We start from the raw sequence: 20330 nt of genomic DNA on the forward strand, positions 1-20330 counted from the left end.
TCCAGACATTTTATCAGGTATTGTGGGGGGAGGAGGGAAGAAGAAATATATACATATATACATATGCATATATATATATATATCTTCCCTCTCTCCCTCCCATCCTCCCATGCCCTCCCTGGAGTTGATGGATCTGGGCCGTGTTCCATAAATCAAGCCGATAAAGACAGTTAATGATATGGGCTGCCTGGGCAGGGCAGAAGGGTGGGGGAGGGGGGCTCAAGACAAGCAAAAATGGGTTCAGCTCCCCTCCCCCGACCCCCGAATGGCAGTTCTACCCTCACACCCACCCGCCTCCTCATCCCTTCAACCAACCCGGTTGTCCTCACCGCCAAAATCTCACTCCAACCTTATCTCCTTCAGGCTCCTTCCCTCTCCCATCCCTTATCCCTTCCATCCCCCATTCATTCACTCATTCAGTCGTATTTATTGAGCGCTTACTGTGTGCAGAGCACTGTACTAAGTGCTTGGGAGTGATCCCTCGAGCCCCACCCCAAGATTCTGGGGAATCTGAGTCTCCCGGAAGCCAGGCTCTCTTTATTTGAGATTGAGTCGATCCATCAGTTGATTGATCATCTATATTATTGATTGCTGTTTCTATGGGAAGCAGTGTTGCCTAGTAGAAAGAGCACGGTCCTGGATGTCAGGACTTGGGTTGTAATCCTGACTCTGCCACTTACCTGCTGTGCAACTTCTCCGTGCCTCAGTTCCCTCATCTGTAAAATGGAGATTCAAAGCCATTCTCCCTCCTACTTAGACTGTGAGCCCCTCATGGCATCTGTTTATCTTGTCTCTACCCCAGTGCTTAGTACAGTGCTTGGCACTTGGTAAGCACTTTAAAAATACCACAGTTTATTAAGCATCTCCTGGGTGTCATGCACTATGCTGAGCACTCAGGATGCAGTTGCAGGGACAGGGAAGCTGAGTGTCTGGTGGATTTGAAGGGAGAGGGCATTCCTTGCCAGGGGAAGGACTAGCGATGAGGTGGAAGGGAAAAGAACGGCGAGCAGGGAGAAGATGAGCTTGGGAGGAGAAAAGAGTATGAGCTGGGGTGGACTGGGAGAAGGAGCCTGATTAGGAAGGATGGTATCCAGAGTTTGAAACATACTTCTACCAGAGTCAAGCTGTTCGGCCATTTGAGCTAAGATTCTGGGCTTCATGTTCTCCAGGGAATGTTGAATTTGCAAATCTTTCTGGAGAGATCTAGAAAGAAGAGAAGAGTGTCAGGGAGTGGGGTAATGAACCTGAATTGTCTTCATTTTATGAATCAGTCAGTCAGTCTTATTTATTGTGCGCTGACTGTGTGTGGATCATAGTACTACGTGTTAGGGAGAGTAAAACAGCTCAGTCCAGTGGCTCCTGGGAAGACAGGTTTGGAAATGAATGATGGGCTTGGTGTAGTTGGTCAGAGATGAGCAGTGGGCTTGGTATAGATGGATTTGGTGTAGATGGCTAGAAGTAAGAGGTGGACTTGGTAAAGATGGATTTGGTGTGGATGGCCAGAAGCAAGTGGTGAGCTTGGTTCATACGGCTTTGGTGTAGATGGCTCCAAGTGAGTGGTGGGTTTGGTGTAGGTGACCAGAAATGAGTGATGGGCTTATTAATCATCATCATAATAATAATGGCACTTATTAAGTGCTTACTATGTGCAAAGCACTGTTCTAAGTGCTGAGGAGGTTACAAGGTGATCAGGTTGTCCCTCGGGGGGCTCACAGTCTTCATCCCCATTTTACAGATGAGGTCACTGAGGCACTGAGAAGTGAAGTCACTTGCCCAAAGTCACACAGCTGACAATTGGCGGAGCCGGGGTTTGAACCCATGACCTTTGACTCCAAAGCCCGGGCTCTTTCCACTGAGCCACGCTGCTTCTTTGTAGACAAACTTGTTATAGACAGCCAGAAATGAGTGATAAGCTTGGTGTAGATTGACGGAAGTGAGCAGATGGACCTTTTTTTTGGGGGGGGCGGTGGTGTAGATCAGTCAATCGTATTTATTGATCACTTACTATGTGCAGAGCATTGTACTCACACGTGGGAGAGTACAATACAGTAGAGTTGGTAGTTGGCCAGAAATGAGCAACGGGCTTGGTGTAGTCAGTCAGAGAGCCTGGGGGCTTCAGGATAGTAACAAGGTTGTAGGTCATGCATGATGCGTGACTCTTGGCTGGGGAAGTGGGACCTTCCACAAACAGCCAATCATCAGTCTAGGTTAGGGGATGGTGGCTGGGGATTATACAGGAGTCCCAATGCTAGGGGTTTCCCCCTCTAGACTATAAGCTCCTTACACTAAGCTCCTTAGGAGCAGCATGGCTTAGTGTCAAGAGCCCGGGTTTGGGAGTCAGAGGTCGTGGGTTCTAATCCCAGCTCCTCCACTGTGTGACTTTGGGCAAGTCACTTCACTTCTCTGGGCCTCAGTTACCTCACCTGGAAAATGGGGTTAAAGACTGTGAGCCCCACATGGGACAACCTGATTACCTTGTGTCTACCCCAGCATTTAGAATAGTGCTCGGCACATAGTAAGCGCTTAACAAATACCATCATCATCATCATCATCAATACAAGCAGGGAACAAGTCTGCTAATTCTTCTGTGCTGTACTCTCCAAGCACTTAGTACTTGTGCTGTACACATAGTAAGCGCTCAATAAATACCATCGATTGTTAGCAGTGATGTCACCGCTGGGTCTCAGCTCTGTTCTCTCCATCAGCTGTGTGTGTGTGTGTGTGTGTGTGTTTGTGTGTGTGTGTGTAGGTCACTTGGGGTTCAGTGGCACGTGAGTGGAGTGATGTTTTCCAGGGGAACTGCCCAGGCAGGGACTCCCCTTTCCTTGGCTCTCTCCCCCTGCAGCTCCTCTGAAGTCCCATCCTTACCCTCTGCCCTGACCTTGCTCCCCAGGGCCGACCTTGAGTGGTCCTTGCGGTGTTCTTCCCGACAAGGACTCCACGCCAACTGCATTTATTGCAGGATTTCCGGCGTTCAGCCTTCCACAGCTTGAGAGTCAGGGAGGCTCAGACCCTCCTGCCCGCACTGGACACACTTCTGGATTCTGTGGATTTCTGTGTAACATGGTGGGATGTCACCTGACAGGTGCGCTGTTTGTGAAGCCATTTGTGCCTGTCACTTCTAAGGCGGCCAGTATGTTTGCGGTTTCCGGCCACATAGTAATCACTTAACAAACACAATAATGATTATTATTGTTGTTTTTCTCTGGGCCTCATTTTCCTCATGAAAAATGGGGTTTCAATATTGGGTTTTCCTCTTCCTTTAGACTATGAGCCCCACGTGGGACAATAACTGTGTCCAAACTGGTTATCTTTGATCTATTCCAGTGCTTATCACTGTGTTCGGCATGCAGGACGTGCTTTATGAAAGTCACCATTATTGTTATTGATTATTGTCATGATTATTATTGTAGTTGTACTGGTAGTAGAATATATAATTGAGTTCCTGCTTTGTGCCAAACTAGGAACTAGGAAAAAAATACATGGATAAGCATGGACAGTGACAGAAGTGTACAAATAATAATTTTTAGCACAAAACTATGCCAAACACTGTACTAAGCACTGGGAAAGATGCAGAATAATCAGATCAAGCCCTGGGCCTATCCCACTCTGCACTCCCTGTCCCACATGAGACTCACTGTCTAAGAGGGCGGGAGAACCTTAGAGGAAGGATGCTGAAGCCCAGAGAGGTTAAATGATATGACCGAGGTCACACAGCAGGCTAAGGCCAGAACTCCTGACTCCCAGCCCTCTATTAGGCCGCTCTACCTTTCGAGCATCATCATCATCATCAATCGTATTTATTGAGCGCTTACTATGTGCAGAGCACTGTACTAAGCGCTTGGGAAGTACAAATTGGCAACATATAGAGACAGTCCCTACCCAACAGTGGGCTCACAGTCTAAAAGGGGGAGACAGAGAACAAAACCAAACATACTAACAAAATAAAATAAATAGAATAGATATGTACAAATAAATTAAATAAATAAAGAAATAGAGTAAAAAAATATGTACAAACATATATACATATATACAGGTGCTGTGGGGAAGGGAGGGAGGTAAGATGGGGGGATGGAGAGGGGGAAGAGGGGTGCTATGCCCCGGCTAGTGACAGCTCAAAATTGCTGCCCCTTCCCCTCACCCAAGGCCTCCTGTCTGTTGTCCCTTGGGGGGACTCCTGGGGCAAGGCTGAAGTGCTCTGGGGTTCTTCTCCCTTCCCAGATTGAGGCTTGGTGTTCCCTTCTCATGCCCCATGACTCCTGCCCCACTACAGCCTACCTGGGACAGCCCGCGTGGGAGACAGGAGCTGGGGACTCCTGCCGGCGGGGAGTCTGGCTCTCTGGGTTGCCAGTCAGGAGCGGCAGAGTCTCTGATCTAGGCAGAAGGGGCCTGCAGGGCGGGGGGCTCCAGGCCATTGTGGTGGTGGGGGACTCTTGCTGCAGTAGGAGCACCTTTCCTGAGCACCCTCTGGGTGCAACACTCTACACTAAGCCCTTAGGGAAGCACGACTCAAGAATGAGACACATTCCCCACTCGCAAGGAGTTCCACTCTGAAGGGGGAGACCAGGAGACATAGAAAAATTTATAGACAGAGGGATCAGAATATACAGCGGACCAGCCTATGCTTAGTACAGTGCTCTGCACAGTAAGCACTAAATAAATACCATTGATGGATGACTGATGACATATCCAGGCACAAGTACCGAGAATGGGTGCAGGTAATCAATCAATCTATCTATCAGTAATAATGAGTGTCTGCTAACTGTTCTGTACCTCCCAATCACAGAGCACAGCCCTCTGCAGCCAGTCAGTGCCTGGTCCATACTTCCGACTGATGGCTAGAGCGAGTCGCGGGCGTGATCCCTGTTCCCCAACTCTGGTCCGAGCCGCCACAGAGGTAGGGCGGACACCAAAGATGGTGGTTTCAAGGGCGCCCTGGGCCATATCTGGGCTGGACCGTCACTGCGGCAATGAACCGAACCTGTATCCACTTTGCAAAGCACCTGTCCCCTCCCTTCTTCCGGACCCCCAGGCCAAATCCCCAGCCACAACCCCGGCACCTTCGATCCTCACAGGCAGGAGGAGAGCCAGCCTCATGCCAGCGCTCTCTCCTAATCTCCTGTTTGCTTAAATAATCTCCCCGAAAAACGCTCCCTGGCCCGGAAATCCTTCTGCTCCTGCCGCCTCCCTCGCCTGCCCTTTCTCTCCAAGCGTGTAAATCTCACAAATCCCCCCAACTGTTCCTCGCTATAAAGTGGTCACAGCCCTTCCCCATAAATCTCCAAAGTGGTCACAGCCCGTCCCCATAAATCTCCGCTGTGGCTGCTGTCGTGTGCTGTGTCTGCCGGGAGGCCGCTGGGCTGTGGGGACCCTTCCCCCTGGACTCTCCCCCGCCATTGTCCTCATCCGGAGGGGGCTGCGCAGGCAGCCTGCTGCCTAAATAAATGTTTCCGCCGGCCTGTGGCCATCTCGCTGCTGGCCCCGGCTGGGCCGAAGGAGGTGGGCCCTTGGGGGGCTGGAGCAGGAGGCCTGTCAAAGAGTGGCTGGATTTAAAGCCTTGTCCGGTAGTCGTAGCAACTCCCTCCAAGGCACGTGGGGGGCTGGAGTTCCCAGGGTCCCACTTGCGGAACTGGCCTGGGGAATAAAGCATGTGTTGGGGGTGATGGGGTACAGATGGGCTGGGGGTGATGGAAATAAGATCCGACGGAGCCAGGCAAGAGGGCACTGTGAAGCGGGGAGAGCATTGTAAGTGTCTGCTGTGTGCAGAGCCCTGCGCTGGGTGCCTGCTGTGTGCAGAGTGCTGTACTGGGTACTTGCTTTGTGCAGAGCACTGTACTGGGCACCTGTTTTGTGTACAGTGTTGTATTGGGTGCTGGATATGCGCAGAATGCTGGAATGGGAGACTGCTGCTTGCAGAGTGCTGGAATGGGCATCTGCTGTATGTAGAGCGATGGTCTGAGTGCCTACTGTGTGTACAGTGCTGGACTGGGCTTTGGTTGTGGGCAGTAGATTGTACTAGGCACTTGGGGCCACCCAACAGAATAAGAATCCAGAGTCCTACCCCAAGGCCCTGCATTTCTGAAGGGTGGCCATGACCACACCCACTGTGGTTAGTGACTGCCCGGGATCCCGGGCCCCCTCTCAGAAAAGAACATTGGGACACGGCTGAGGCAACATTGAAGGCACATCGTTCTGTTCACGTCTCCTTACTCCTCAAAAGCTTTGGGTGGTTGCTTATCCACCTTGGCATCGAACAGAAACTCCTCACCATTGGCTTTAAAGCACTCAATCACTTCTCCCACACCATCTTACCTCCCTAATTTCTACTACAGATCGGCACCTTCGCTTTGCTCTTCCTACGCCTTGATCTTGTCTACCTGGCCGCCGGCTCCTTGGCCGTGTCCTCCCTGGGTCTTCAGCGGGGAGCACAGTCAGTGCAGCACTGTACCAAGTGCTTGGGAGAGGAAAATATAACAATAAACAGACACATTCCCTACCTACCAGGAGCTTCTAGAGGGGGAGTTAAGCCCTGCTTCCTGTTGGGAGCCCCTACTGACCTGGGGGCCCGGGCAGTGACCTCGTGTCCAGGGGAAGGAGGCCTGGAGTTGGGCTAAATTTGGAAGTCGGGGTGGGTGGGGACAGAGGCACTGGCTGAGGTCAGGGCGGAGGGCTGCTCTGTGGTCACTCTAAGGGCTGTCCACAGCTCTGACCAGTGGGGTGGGGGGTGGAGGCGAGGTAGGAGAAGGGTCTGGACTGGCCCAAGGATTGGACTGTGAGAAGTCAGGGGGGATGGGGGAGGGTTTTCTAGAGGGGGTGGGTTCCCAAAAGGCGCTCACCTTGGGCATTCCCCCCCAACAGGCCCAAGTTTTTCGCCAATGCTGAGCCTGGATTCAATCATAGCTGGGCTTCCCAGAACCAGTGGGCTACCTGGGTGGATCAGAGTAGGAGTGAACCCCCTCCCCCCACATGCTGCTGCCACCCTCTACCCGACTTGGAGGCTGGGAGGGGGAAGCTATATCTCCTGCTCACTGCCGTCCTGAATAGGGAATGTAGTAGTAGTAATATGTACGTATTAAAAGCTCTTACTCTGTGCCTACCATTGTACTAAGCGCTGGGAAAGAGTATACAAGTGAGAGTTACATACGGACCCTGTCCTTAGAGGGGGGTCACAATTTAGGAAATGGAGAATGGGAAAAAGGTTGGAAGTGGGGCTGGGAGGGTGGTAGAAGGGGTCTGGTGGGGGGCAGTGGCCCACTGGGAGGAAGGCAGAAGATGAAGACTGAGCCAGGCCTTCCCCCTCCCCCCCAACGCCACCCGCCACCTCCAGCCTGCCAGACTTCCTTATCTGGTGAGAAATGCACAGCTCAGCTTTGGGCTCCTTGCTACGGGGGCTATTATTAGTGTCCAGGTCTGGGGTCCTCCCCTGCCTGTGGACAGAGTGAGGAGTCTAGGGCAAAGGGAGAGATGGGGAGAGGGAGCAATACGGGGACAGGAAGATTGAGGGAGAGGGCAGACATGGAGGAGGAAGCAGGGGTAGGGAGCAGAGGGGCACATCCATGGTCCTGACCCAGCAGGATCTAGTAATCGTTCTACTTGTTAAGCGCTTACTTTATGCTGAGCACTGTTATAATAATAATGATGGTATTTGTTAAGCGCTTACTATGTGCCAAGCACTGTTCTAAGCGCTGGGGTAGATACAAGGTAATCAGATTGTCCCACGTGGGGCTCATAGTCTTAATCCAGCACTTAGAACAGTGCTTGGAACATAGTAAGTGCTTAATAAATGCCATCATCATTATTATTATTATATTAATCCCCATTTTACAGATGAGGTAACTGAGGCACAGAGACGTGAACTGACTTTTCCAAAGTCACACAGCCAAGTGGCGGAGCCAGGATTACAACCCATGACCTCTGACTCCCGAGCCCAGGTTCTTTCCACTAAGCCACGCTGCTTCTCTGAGAGGTAGATACACGGTAATCAGTCCTTGTCCCATATGGGGCTCACAGTCCTAATACCCATTTTATAGATGAGGTAACTGAGGCCCAGAGAAGTGAAGCGACTTGCCCAAGGTCACACAGCAGACAAGTAGCCAAGGCAGGTTTAGAACCCATGTCCTGACTTCCGGGCCCGTGCTCTATCCACTAAGCCATGCTGCTTCTTCAAGGTATAAAATGGCCCCTACCCCAGGCTGAGGTTGGGAGCCAGAAGTGGGGTTCTGGATCTTTCACAGAGAAGCAGCGTGGCTCAGTGGAAGGAGCCCAGGCTTTGGAGTCAGAGGTCATGGGTTCAAATCCCGGCTTTGCCAATTGTCAGCTGTGTGACTTTGGGCAAGTCACTTAACTTCTCTGTGCCTCAGTTACCTCATCTGTAAAATGGGGATTATGATTGTGAACCCCACATGGGACAACCTGATCACCTTGTACCTCCCCAGCGCTTAGAACAGTGCTCTGCACATAGTAAGCGCTTAATAAATGCCATTATTATTATCTTTGAAGGAGCCCTCCTGGGCATCTTCACAAGCTCCCCGGGTGGAACCTGATCCTGGGGGGGTTCTGGGGCCTCAACTAGGGGAAGCAGCGTGGCACAGAGGATAGAGCACGGGCCTGGGAGTTACAGGGACATGGGTTCTAATCCTGGTTTTGCCACTGACCTGCTGTGTGGCCGTGGGCAAGTCACTCCACTTCTGGGCCTCAGTTACCTCATCTATAAAATGAGGATTAAGACTGTGAGCCTTCTAGGGTCAGGGACTGGGTCCAATCCGATTTGCTTGTATCCACTCCAGCATTTAGTATAGTGCCCAGCACGTAGTAAGCGCTTAACAAAAACCATTATTATGATTGGTAATCCTAGTTGGCTTTGCCTCCAGCACTGGGTGGAAGACTTGATAGGGGGAGGGCCTGTCACACCTTGGGGGAGGGACTATGGGATGTGTCGGGGGCACACAGCAGGATTACCCTCCCCCCTACACACACACACACAACCACCCCAGCAGACTTTGTGGCTGTGAGTTTTGAACGAAGACCTGGAATAGAAACTCCCAGTAAGAGCAGACCTCACCCCAGCCCCCATCCCCATCCCAGCCCTTTGGTTAACAAACACACTCTAATTTGGGCATCTGGGGCTGGGCTGGGCTAGCCTCTTATCTGTTTGGTGGTGGGGGGGGGGGGGGTTTAGTTCCCACCATCTGATCGAACACCAGGATAAGAAAGAGAGAGACGGTTTCCTGCCTCCTCTCCTTGCCCCTCCGCCCCCCTCTCACACCCCTTTTGAGTCTGTCTCACACTCTTCCAGCCCAATTGACAAATTTCTGTTGGAAGCCCCTTGTGGGCAGGGAACTGCCATTGGACTCCTAAATGCTTAGTACAGAATATTCCTAGATTGTGAGCCCCTCCAGGGACAGGGTCTGGGTCTAATTCCCACCTATGTACTCTTCCCCAGTGCTAATACAGTGCTTTGCACACAGTAGGCATTTAATACCCTTTCTACTAATATTGCACGACATTTCTCACTCCCTATTCCACCCCAACCTTCGGATTACAGCACACCCTTTCCTATCCACAAACTCTTCAGCAAGGCCTAATGGAAAGAGGGAGGACCCACCGTTCCCTTCTAATCCCACCTCCTCCCCTTGTCTGCTGTATGACCTCGGGGGAAAGTCGCTTAACTTCAATTCCATAGTTACCTCATCTGTAAAATAGGGATTTAACCCTCCTCCCTAGATTGTGAGCCCTGGAGGTGGGCGAACAGGGACTGTATCCATCTTGATCATCTTGCATCCACCCAGTGCTTAGTACAGTGCCTGGCACACAGTAAGACCTTAACAAGTACCATAAAAAGAAAAGAAAGACTTCTCTCTTCCCACGGGAACCGCCCATCTGGGAAGGGCCTGAACTGAAGTTAGAAACTCCTTGAGGGCAAGGGACATGTTTCTTACTGCTCATTGTACTCTTTTCTTCAAGCACTTAGCACAGTGCTCCACACACAGTTGTCACCCAGTAAATGGTATTGACTGAGGTTGATTGAGACCAGAGTTTCAGTAGCTTGGTGGGGGCACAGAGCAGCGGGTGGGGACAGTTTGAGGGGAGATTGTATGGGGAGTCAACTGGGGTGTTGGAGAGTGGATAATCCAGTTTGGGGGTGCTCCACACCCCCCCTCCTCATTGTGAGGTCCTAGAAGTCCCTCAGGGGAACCTGAGCCTCCTTCCCAACAGAGTCCTGTCTTCCTTACCACCTCCCACTTCCTTCCCGCTCCGTCCATCCTCCTGACATCCTGTCTGTCGGAGAGTGTCCACCCTGGCTTTAAGCAAGGCGTGGGTGAGGGATATTGGGGTGGACTCTCCATGGGGGGGCTGAGTAAATGCACAGGCCTGGGACTCAGAGGACTTGGGTTATAATCCTGCCTCTGCCACTTGCCCGCTGTGTGATGTTGGACAAGTCACTTCACTTCTCTGTGCCTCAGTTACCTCATCTGGAAAATGGGGGTTCATTCTCTGTTCTCCTTAGATTCTGAGCCCCATGGGGATCAGGGACTGTCTGACTTGATATAGGGAAGCAGCACAGCGTCGTGGATAGAATGAGGGCCTGAGAGTCAAGAAGGTCATGGGTTCTAATTCTGGCTCCGAAGCTTGTCTGCTGTGTGACCTTAGGCAAGTCACTTCACTTCTCTGTGCCTCAGTTACAGAATAAGACTGTGAGCCCTATGCGGGACAAGGGACTGTGTCCAAACCAATTTGCTTGTATCCACCCCAGCGCTTAGATCAGTGCTTAGATAGTATTTCATTCATTCAATTGTATTTATTGAGTGCTTACTGTGTGCAGAGCACTGTACTGAGCGCTTGGGAAGTACAAGTTGGCAACATATAGAGACGGTCCCTACCCAACAACGGGCTCACAGTCTAGATGGGGAAGACAGACAACAACAAAAAAAATCAGAGCCTACATGGGGCTCACATAGTAAGCACTTAACAAATACCATAGTTATTGTTTGTTCATTCAGTCGTATTTTTTGAGCACTTACTGTGTGCAGGGCACTGTACTAAGCGCTTTTTGTTATCTTGTTATCTTGTATCTACCTCAGTGCTTAGAACATATTAGGGGAGGGGACTTGGGTCCCTTAGGCTGGAGTGACTGTGAGCCCACTGTTGGGTAGGGACTGTCTCTATGTGATGCCAATTTGTACTTCCCAGGCGCTTAGTACAGTGCTCTGCACATAGTAAGCGCTCAATAAATACGATTGATTGATTGATTGATTGAGTGAGGGGAAATGATGCTGGGCTGAGGGGGGGGGAAGATTTTGCTCCTTGGGAAACTGTGGGGTGGTGGGGCCCTCTAGTGGAAGCAGTTTTCCCAGCTCAGGGATTCCTCCCATCCTCTTAAGAATAATAATAATAATAATAATAACAACAACAACAATAATAATAATAATAATAATAATAATAAATCAATCAATCATATTTATTGAGCGCTTACTATGTGCAGAGCACTGTACTAAGCTCTTGGGAAGTACAAATTGGCAACATATAGAGACAGTCCCTACCCAACATTGGGCTTACAGTCTAAAAGGGGGAGACAGAGGACAAAACCAAACATACTAACAAAATAAAATAAATAGAATAGATAGGTACAAGTAAAATAAATAAATAGAGTAATAAATATGTACAAACATATATACATATATACAGGTGCTGTGGGGAAGGGAAGGAGGTAAGATGGGGGGGATGGAGAGGGGGGCGAGGGGGAGAGGAAGGAAGGGGCTCAGTCTGGGAAGGCCTCCTGGAGGAGGTGAGCTCTCAGCAGGGCCTTGAAGGGAGGAAGAGAGCTAGCTTGGAGGATGGGCAGAGGGAGGGCATTCCAGGCCCGGGGGATGACGTGGGCCGGGGGTCGATGGCGGGACAGGCGAGAACAAGGTACGGTGAGGAGATTAGTAATAATAATAATAATAATAATAATAATAATAATAATGGCATTTGTTAAGTGCTTACTATGTGCAAAGCACTGTTCTAAGCGCTGGAGCACTGTTCAGTCTACGGCTCCCATTCTTACCTGCCCTGCCCCTCTGCGGGTCCGTACCTCCCCTGGGCTTATGTGGTGGACTGGAGGGCAACTGGTCATCCCCCGCCATTTCCTGGCTAGGGCTGGGATGGAGCTGGGAGACAGAGGCAGACGTTTGATGGGTTAATTCAGTTTCCCTGCAGGCAGGTGGCTTGGTATTGGACAACTGGTATTGGACAATTCCCAGTGCCTGGCAGGGGAACCAACATCCCATCCCCTAAACAGGATTCTCTTGTTCTCTCTCTCTTTCTCTCTCTCTCTCTCTCTCTCTCTCTCTCTCTCTCTCTCTCTCACACACACACACACACACACACACACACACACACACACACAAGTGTGGCACCCCTCTGCTTATCCCAATGTTAATAATAATAATAATAGTGGCATTTGTTAAGTGCTTACTATGGGCAGAGCACTGTTCTAAGCGCTGGGGGGATACAAGGTGATCAAGTTGTCCCACGTGGGGCTCAGTCTTAATCCCCATTTTACAGATGAGGGAACTGAGGCTCAGAGAAGTTAAGTGACTTGCTCAAGGTCACACAGTGGACATGTGGCGGAGTCGGGACTCGAACCCATGACCTCTGACTCCAAAGCCCGTGCTCTTTCCAATGAGCCACACTGCTACTCTGTTACTCTGTTAAGCACTGGACCACACTCCATCTATGTGTGCTTTGCACACACTGCTCAATAACTCTGATTGAATGAATTGAATGAATCTGTCCATCCATCCATCCATCCACTCATCATACATAAGTAATAATAATTATGGCATTTGTTAAGCGCTTACTATATGCCAGGCGCTATACTAAGTGCTGGGTATACTAAGCACCAGCTGGTGCCTGTCACTGTAATAGTAGTAATAATAATAATAATAATAATAATAATAATAAATGTAGCAAGAGCAATGGGGGGAATGCAGCAGAGATAGAAGCCCTGATCTCAGTAATAATAATAATGATAATAATAATGGTATTTGTTAAGTGCTTACTACGTGCCAAGCACTGGAGTAGATACAGGGTAATTAAGTTGTCCCATGTGGGGCTCACAGATTTAATCCCCATTTTATGGATGAGGTAACTGAGGCAAAGAGAAGTTGCTTGCCCAAAGTCACACAGCAGACAAGTGGAAGAGCGGGGATTAGAACCCAGGTCCTCTGACTTCCAAGCCCGTGCTCTTTCCACTAAGCCACGCTGCTTCTATAACTTTCTTCTGTAATAAAATAGAAAGTTGCCATTTGATCCAAGAAAGTGAATTCTCTTCAAAAGTCAGTTTTCAGGCTGTGTGAAAAGGAATACCACTGGACTCAACATGAGTTACAAGAACAAGACCATGAGATTTGAGAATGAATGGAGCATGTCTGTGGTCCAGCCTTGAAAGAGAGGGAGCAGAGGTCCATGACGGATGCCCGGGGAATCTGTTCCAGATCAATAAACAGATTAGATATATGAATGCCGGCAGGATGGGGCCCCCCGTTGTGGGAAGCCCTCCTAGATTTGAGTGTATCTCAATGGTTCTTTCATCATCATCATCATCATCATCATCATCATCATCATCAGTCGTATTTATTGAGCCCTTTCCAGCCCTTTCCAGGTTCTTTCCAGCCCTTTGCCTTACCTCTGGGGCCTGTCTCTTGGATGGGGTCTAGTGATGGGTGGGGAGCCTGTCCTAGTATTTACCTTTTTGTGGGGGTTAGGTGCCCAGAGCCTGCGCTGGGATTTGGGGGGCAGGGGTGTGAGTGTCCTGTCTCCCTCTCACCCCCGTCCTCCTGCCCCCCTGCAGAAATGTTCGACGACTTCTCGGAAGGCCGCGAATGTGTCAACTGCGGAGCAATGTCCACCCCGCTGTGGCGGCGGGACGGCACCGGCCATTACCTGTGCAACGCTTGTGGCCTCTACCACAAGATGAATGGCATCAACCGGCCCCTCATCAAACCGCAGCGCCGCCTGGTGAGCCCGTGACCCGCACCCTCCTCCTCTGAGGCCGTGCCCCCAGCCCCTCAGGCTGGTGAGCCCAGCCATGCCCCCTCCTCCTCCTCCTTTGGTCACCCCCCCAGCCCCCCACCCAGCCCCGCCTGGTGAACCCGACCCCACCTCCTTCTCCACAGCCCCTCCCCTTGACGCCCCCCTCCCGCCCTCCCGTGTGCCCGCAGTCCGCCTCCCGCCGTGTGGGGCTCTCCTGTGCCAACTGCCAGACAACCACGACCACGCTGTGGCGCCGGAATGCCGAGGGGGAGCCCGTGTGCAACGCCTGTGGCCTCTACATGAAGCTCCACGGGGTGAGCGGCTGTGGAGACCCCCGGGACCCCCCTCCCCCAATTCCCGCACACTCTCTCGGCCTGACAGACAGTGGGAGCGGGAGGGTGAGTGGTCTCTGACAGGCGGTAGAGTCAGGTGCCACTGGGAAGGACCTCCCACCCCTCACAGCGCAAAGGCTGCTGCCAGCCTAGATGGTGGCATGAGCAGCCCAGCTCCGCCTGCCGCCCATATGGGGAGCCTGGCCCCGCAGTAGCTGCTCAGATGTGCTCAGAGACCTGTGCCCAAATGCCAAAACACTCCTATGCACATGGGAAGGCTTCCCTGCATGCCATGCCCTGCTGGGCACACAGAGAGGTGTACCTATACACAACAACCCTCCTGGGCCCACAGAGTTGTTCCTACAGCCCTCTTGTGCACAAAGAGAGTTGTACCCACATGCCACAGCCCACCTGGGTACACAGAAAGGTGTTGCCTACACACTACAACCTTGCTGTGCGTGCAGAGAACTGTGCTTGGAAACCACAGCCCTTGTAACCACGTTGAAAACCATGTCCCATGAGGGACCGGGACTGTATCCTATGTCGACCCCAACATTAAGCATAGTGCATTACACAGCGTGAGCTCAGAGTGCGTGACACCATGCTGTCCCCAGGAAAGTTGGTGAGGGACACCCCCCAGAGGGGCTGGATGGATACCTCCTGATATGTCCAGTGTCGGCTGGGAGGGTGGGCTGGGGCAGAAAGGGGCTGGAGAGTGGGAAGAGCATGGGGGGGGCCAGGGAGGGGTGTCGCCCATCTGGTCCAGGTACTCATCTTTCCAGCCGTCGGGTTCTGCAGGTGCCCCGGCCTCTGGCCATGAGGAAGGAGGGAATCCAGACAAGGAAACGGAAACCCAAGAATGTGAACAAAGCCAAGACATCAACAGGTAGGTTCCTCCCTGCTCCCTCCAGCCGGTGGGGTTCGCGGACCTCCCCCTGGAGCTTGGGGGGGAGGGGAACGGGGGGGCACTTCCTGCCCATTGCACAGATCAGGAAGGTGAGGCCCAGAGAGGCCACACAGCAAGGAAGCCGGCTCTGGGCTAGCCAGTTGGCCTCTGGTGAGCACTGCATCACAGAGGTGGGGACAGTGCCAGGAGGAGGAAGGGGTCTGGATTCAGGGGCTGGCCGGAGCCCGTGGTGACCACGTGTCTGTATGTATATGTGTATGTGTGTCTCCCAGGGCCACCCAGCAGCGAGACCCTCCCACCCCCTGGCAGCGACGCTGGAGGGTCCAGCGTCCCCACGGCCAGGTCTGAGGAGATGCGTCCGGTCAAGACGGAGCCAGGGGTCTCCCCTCACTACGGACCTGCTGGACCTATGTCCCAGGTACACCCTATCCAGGGTGCGAGACTCGGGGAGCTGGAACAGGGAGGAGGCAGCATCCCACGGCCTCCGAGGGTGACGGGACCAGGCTCCGGGATTCTTTCTCTATCCCCACTGGCTGCTGGGATACTTGGGGGGGGTCTGACCAGGAAAGAACGAGCCAGTGAGAGAGGGGGTCAGGCAGCCTAGTGACAGAGAAGCAGCATGGCCAAATGGATACAGCACGGGCCTCAGAGTCAGAAGGTCATGGGTTCTACTCCTGACTCTGCCATTTGTCTGCTGTGTGACCTTGGGCAAGTCACTTCACTTCTCTGGGCCTCGGTTCCCTCGTCTGTAAAATGGGGATTAAGACTGTGAGCCCTATGTGGGACAGGGACTGTGTCCAACCCAATTATCTTGTATCTACCCCAGCGCTTAGAACAGTGCTTGGCACACAGTGAGCACTTAATACTATTATCGTTATTATTTTTACTCTGTGAGAGTGTTGTGCCGGGCACCTTTATTTTGCAGAGCACTGTACTGGGCACTTACTGTGTGCACAGCATTGTCCTGGACACCTACCTTCTTCAGAGTGCCCCTACTGTGTGCACAACACTGTACTAGACTCCTGCAGGGCTCTTTGCTGGGTGATTGGGGCAGGGGGAGGGGGTCAGTCAGATAAGGCCGTCCTTCTCTCAAGCATCACAATTCCTCACAGCTGGGACCCAGGGGCACCTCCCCCACAACTGGAAGCTCTGGCCCAAGTTTCCCCTGTCGAGACAGGCCAAGGACTGGGGGGGGCCTCCTGCTTCCATCCCCGGGGGCTCCCCCAACCGTGGATCCCCAGGTTTCCAGGGACAGACTCGGGGATGGGGGAGTTTTGGCTCTCAGACAGCACCCTCTCCCCGCTCACCAGTCTGCCCCTTCTGCTTCCAGGCATTCTCGGTCAGCACGATGGCCGGCCACGGGGCCACAGTCCACCCGGTGCTCTCAGCCCTGAAACTCTCCCAGCAAGTCTACCCACCCTCCGCCAGCCAGCCCTCGCCAGCCGGCAGCAAGCAGGACTCATGGAGTGGCCTGGCTTTCTCAGAAAGTCACGGGGACATCACTGCATAATAGTAGCACGCCAGCTGCCTTCCTACCCCTCTTTCTGAGGTGCTGGGGCCCCTGGACACCCCACCAAGGCCCCACCTGACTCCAGAGACTCCAGCGATGTTGGCTGAGTTGTCTCCCTGCCAGCCAACGGAGAAATCTGCCACCCATGACAATGATTTCTGCCACAGAGAGGCCTGGAGGCTTGACCTTTGGCTGAGGGCCCCTTTTCAGCTCTAATGTCCACCAGAACCATTTCTGTGACTGCCATGACCGCCCCCCCCCACCCGTTAGCCCTCTCCCTTCTGGCTGCTGTCGCTCTCCCCAACCCCCATGGACGACTCTCCCTTGCCACCCTGGCCTCTTGTCCCTCGATCTCTGGCTCAGGGTGACCTGGCCAGATCCCTGCAGGCGGGTTCACCTGCATGATAGAACCTGCTTCCCTTCTTCCCCTGGGGGAAAAGCGTTCCCTTGGCAACTGCAACTTCGGTCCTCACCCCACCTCCGGTCAACGGGCACACACAGGCGGACAGGCTAAGAGACCACCCTGCTGTCCTGTTCCCCAAATTCTACCCCCACCCCCAGAAGAGATTGTGTGATCCACATACCCCAACAATCAATCCAATATTTATTGAGTGCTTACAGTGTACAGAGCACTGTCCTAAGCGCTTGGAAGAACAGAACAGAAGATGGAGCATTGGAAGGTGGTCCCATGTACCCCTCCCATTTCCCAGATGCAGGCAGTGGGAGTCTCCTGAACCCAACCACAGAGCTGGTGGGGGCAGGGGCGTCCACCCCGTTTTACTCCAGATCTTCCTCTGGGCTCAAACCTCCAGGGGGGTGGAGGGTGGGACTCCGGGAGAGGAAAGGTTTTGGTGGTGGCCCCCCCCAGCCTGTCCCAAGTCACCCCTGGGAGCCCTCCCTCTGTCACCCAGGTGGCTGACACAGATGCTAGCTAAGGAAACAGCAGGGACCGGTGGCAATTTTCCTCTTCTGAACCACTTGACTCCGCCAGTAATAATTATTATAATATAATAGTCTGGATCTATCTATAAATATTTGTGTGCATATGTGTGTATATATATACACATATATACATTTTATTTTCACATTTCAGCCATCTCATGTTGTCCTAGCTCCCTTCTGTGAAGGAGGAAGAGCAGGTAGCATGACCCCATTTTACAGATGAGGAAGCTGAGTTCCAGAAAGTTGCAGGGATGTTTGCCCGAGGTCACACAGCAGGGCGCGGGAGCCAAGCTGGGAATATCCCGCCTCCCTTCTCTAGGCTCTTTCCCCTAAATCACTAGGCCCTTTTTTTTTGTTTGTTTCGGACTATGTTAATTTCCTTTTCTTTTTTTGTTAAAGTATCCAAAAAAGCTATTAAATGCGCCTGGAAGGGAGGCAGACCCATTAAAGGGCGACTGGCGAAGGATGATGATGATGATTTGAGGAGAAGCAGCATGGCTCACCGGAAAGAGCCCGGGCTTTGGTGTCGGAGGTCATGGGTTCGAATCCCAACTCCGCCACCTGTCTGCTGTGTGACCTTGGGCAAGTCACTTAACTTCTCTGAGCCTCAGTTACCTCATCTGTAAAATGGGGATTAAGACTGTGAGCCCCGCGTGGGACAACCTGATCACCTTGTATCCCCCCCCCCCCCAGAGCTTAGGACAGTGCTTTGCACATAGTAAGCGCTTAATAAATGCCATCATTATTATTGGGGGGGGGGACGGGGGTGGAGTGGCGGATAATCCGAAGGGGCTTCGCAGTTCCGTGTCACCAGGGGCGGCGGCCCAGATGCCCACCGTGGGCGCAGGCCCTTGGCATCCATCGGGTGCTGTGCCACCGTGGCCTGCGGATGGACCTTGTGGGTCGCTGCCCCCTCTCCCCATCACCAGTCTCCACTTTCCCCCGCCTCGGTGGGAAGGGACTCTGGTGTCCTCCCCTCTGGGGCGGCTCGGAAAGGGGATACGGTCAGCTCCGGGGACTCCCTTCCTTCCCCCCAGATGGACCCCACTGTCTTAAAGCCTCTAACTGACAACCAAGAGGGGCTGAATATCAGGCCGTGTGCTGGCCTACCCCTTTGCCTTTAGAACTCCCGGAACAATAAAAAACAAATCTCGTTGCAAAATTTCTTTGATTGCCTGCCCCAATCAATCGTATTTATTGAGCGTTTACTGTGTGCAGAGCACTGTACTAAGCGTTTGGGAAGTACAAGTTGGCAACACAAGTTGGCCAAGATGGTGGGGGTGGGGGTGGGGGAGGGGAGTATCCCTGGCTGGAGATTGGGTGGTGGCCATAAAAATGAAATACAACAATGCTTGTAAGTATTTGCTTATTATGTATCAAACACTCTGCTAAGCACTGGGGTAATGCAATCCGATTAAACTTAATGCATAGGGCTCACAGACTAAGGGGGAGGGGAAAGCAGGTAGCCCGTTGTTGGGTATGGACCATCTCTATATGTTGCCAATTTGTACTTCCCAAGCGCTTAGTACAGTGCTCTGCACACAGTAAGCACTCAATAAATATGATTGAATGAATGGATGAATTTGATCCCCATTTTACAGGTGAGGAAGCTGAGGTTCGGGCTTCCCTTGCCCCATTCCCCTTTCCGGGGCTCAGCACAGCTGACCAATCCATCAGTTATATTTACTGGGCACCCAGCGCTTAGAACAGTGCTTTGCACATAGTAAGCACTTAATAAATGCCATCATTATTACTATGCTCAGGTACTATGCACCTACCTTCTAGACTGTGAGCCCATTGTTGGGTAGGAACCGTCCCCATATTTTGCCGACTTGTACTTCCCAAGCGCTTAGTATAGTGCTCTGCACACAGTAAGAGCTCAGTAAATATGACTGAATGAATGAATGTACTGAGCATTGTTCTGGGAACTTGAGGGAATGCCATAGAATTGGAAAATACAATCCCTGTCCTCAAGGAATTTATACTTTTGATAGGACACAGTTACAAAACCCATATTGGAAGGGAAGGAGAATGGCAAGACATAGATAAGTAATAAGTGCTTAAATAGTACAGCATGCATAATAAGTGCATAAATAGAAGCAGCATGGCTCAGCGGAAAGAGCATGGGCTTTGGAGTCAGAGGTCATGGGTTCAAATACCGGCTCTGCCAATTGTCAGCTGAGTGACTTTGGGCAAGTGACTTCACTTCTCTGGGCCTCAGTTCCCACATCTGTAAAATGGGGATTAAGATTGTGAGCACCCCCGTGGGACAACCTGATCACCTGTAACCTCCCCAGTGTTTAGAACAGCGCTTTGCACATAGTAAGCGCTTAACAAATGCCATTATTATTATAAGTACTGAAGAGATAGGTAGTTGGGAAAGATGAGATATGGAGTGATATGAAATTAACCCGGGGAAAGGTACCTGGAGGAGACTTTGCATTAATACTGTTTATTGAGTGCTCACTGCCATAGGCACTTCGGAAGTTCAGAATAAAGAAATGACCTGTTCCTTTACCACAATCAATCATTAGTAGACTGGGCATCTACTATGTGCACAGCACAGTATTAAATGTGAAGGACAGCACAATATTTAACAGACCTAATTCTTGACCGACAATCC

At 51.9% G+C, this 20330-nt stretch overlaps 1 protein-coding gene across 1 annotated transcript in view; it reads left to right on the forward strand.

Annotated features, from left to right (window-relative positions):
- The window catches only part of GATA4 (GATA binding protein 4), a 39041-nt gene extending 20809 nt beyond the window's left edge, over positions 1–18232 (forward strand). The window contains exons 3-7 of the mRNA XM_038771004.1: positions 13835–14001; positions 14205–14330; positions 15147–15234; positions 15528–15673; positions 16586–18232. Coding sequence (XP_038626932.1) covers positions 13835–14001; positions 14205–14330; positions 15147–15234; positions 15528–15673; positions 16586–16765 — 707 coding nt within the window. The 3' untranslated portion in view covers positions 16766–18232. The remainder of the gene's footprint in view (positions 1–13834; positions 14002–14204; positions 14331–15146; positions 15235–15527; positions 15674–16585) is intronic.
- The last annotated feature ends 2098 nt before the right edge of the window (positions 18233–20330 follow it).

This window comes from Tachyglossus aculeatus, chromosome X2, assembly GCF_015852505.1.
Source record: "Tachyglossus aculeatus isolate mTacAcu1 chromosome X2, mTacAcu1.pri, whole genome shotgun sequence".
In the NCBI taxonomy this organism is placed as follows: Eukaryota; Metazoa; Chordata; class Mammalia; order Monotremata; family Tachyglossidae; genus Tachyglossus; species Tachyglossus aculeatus.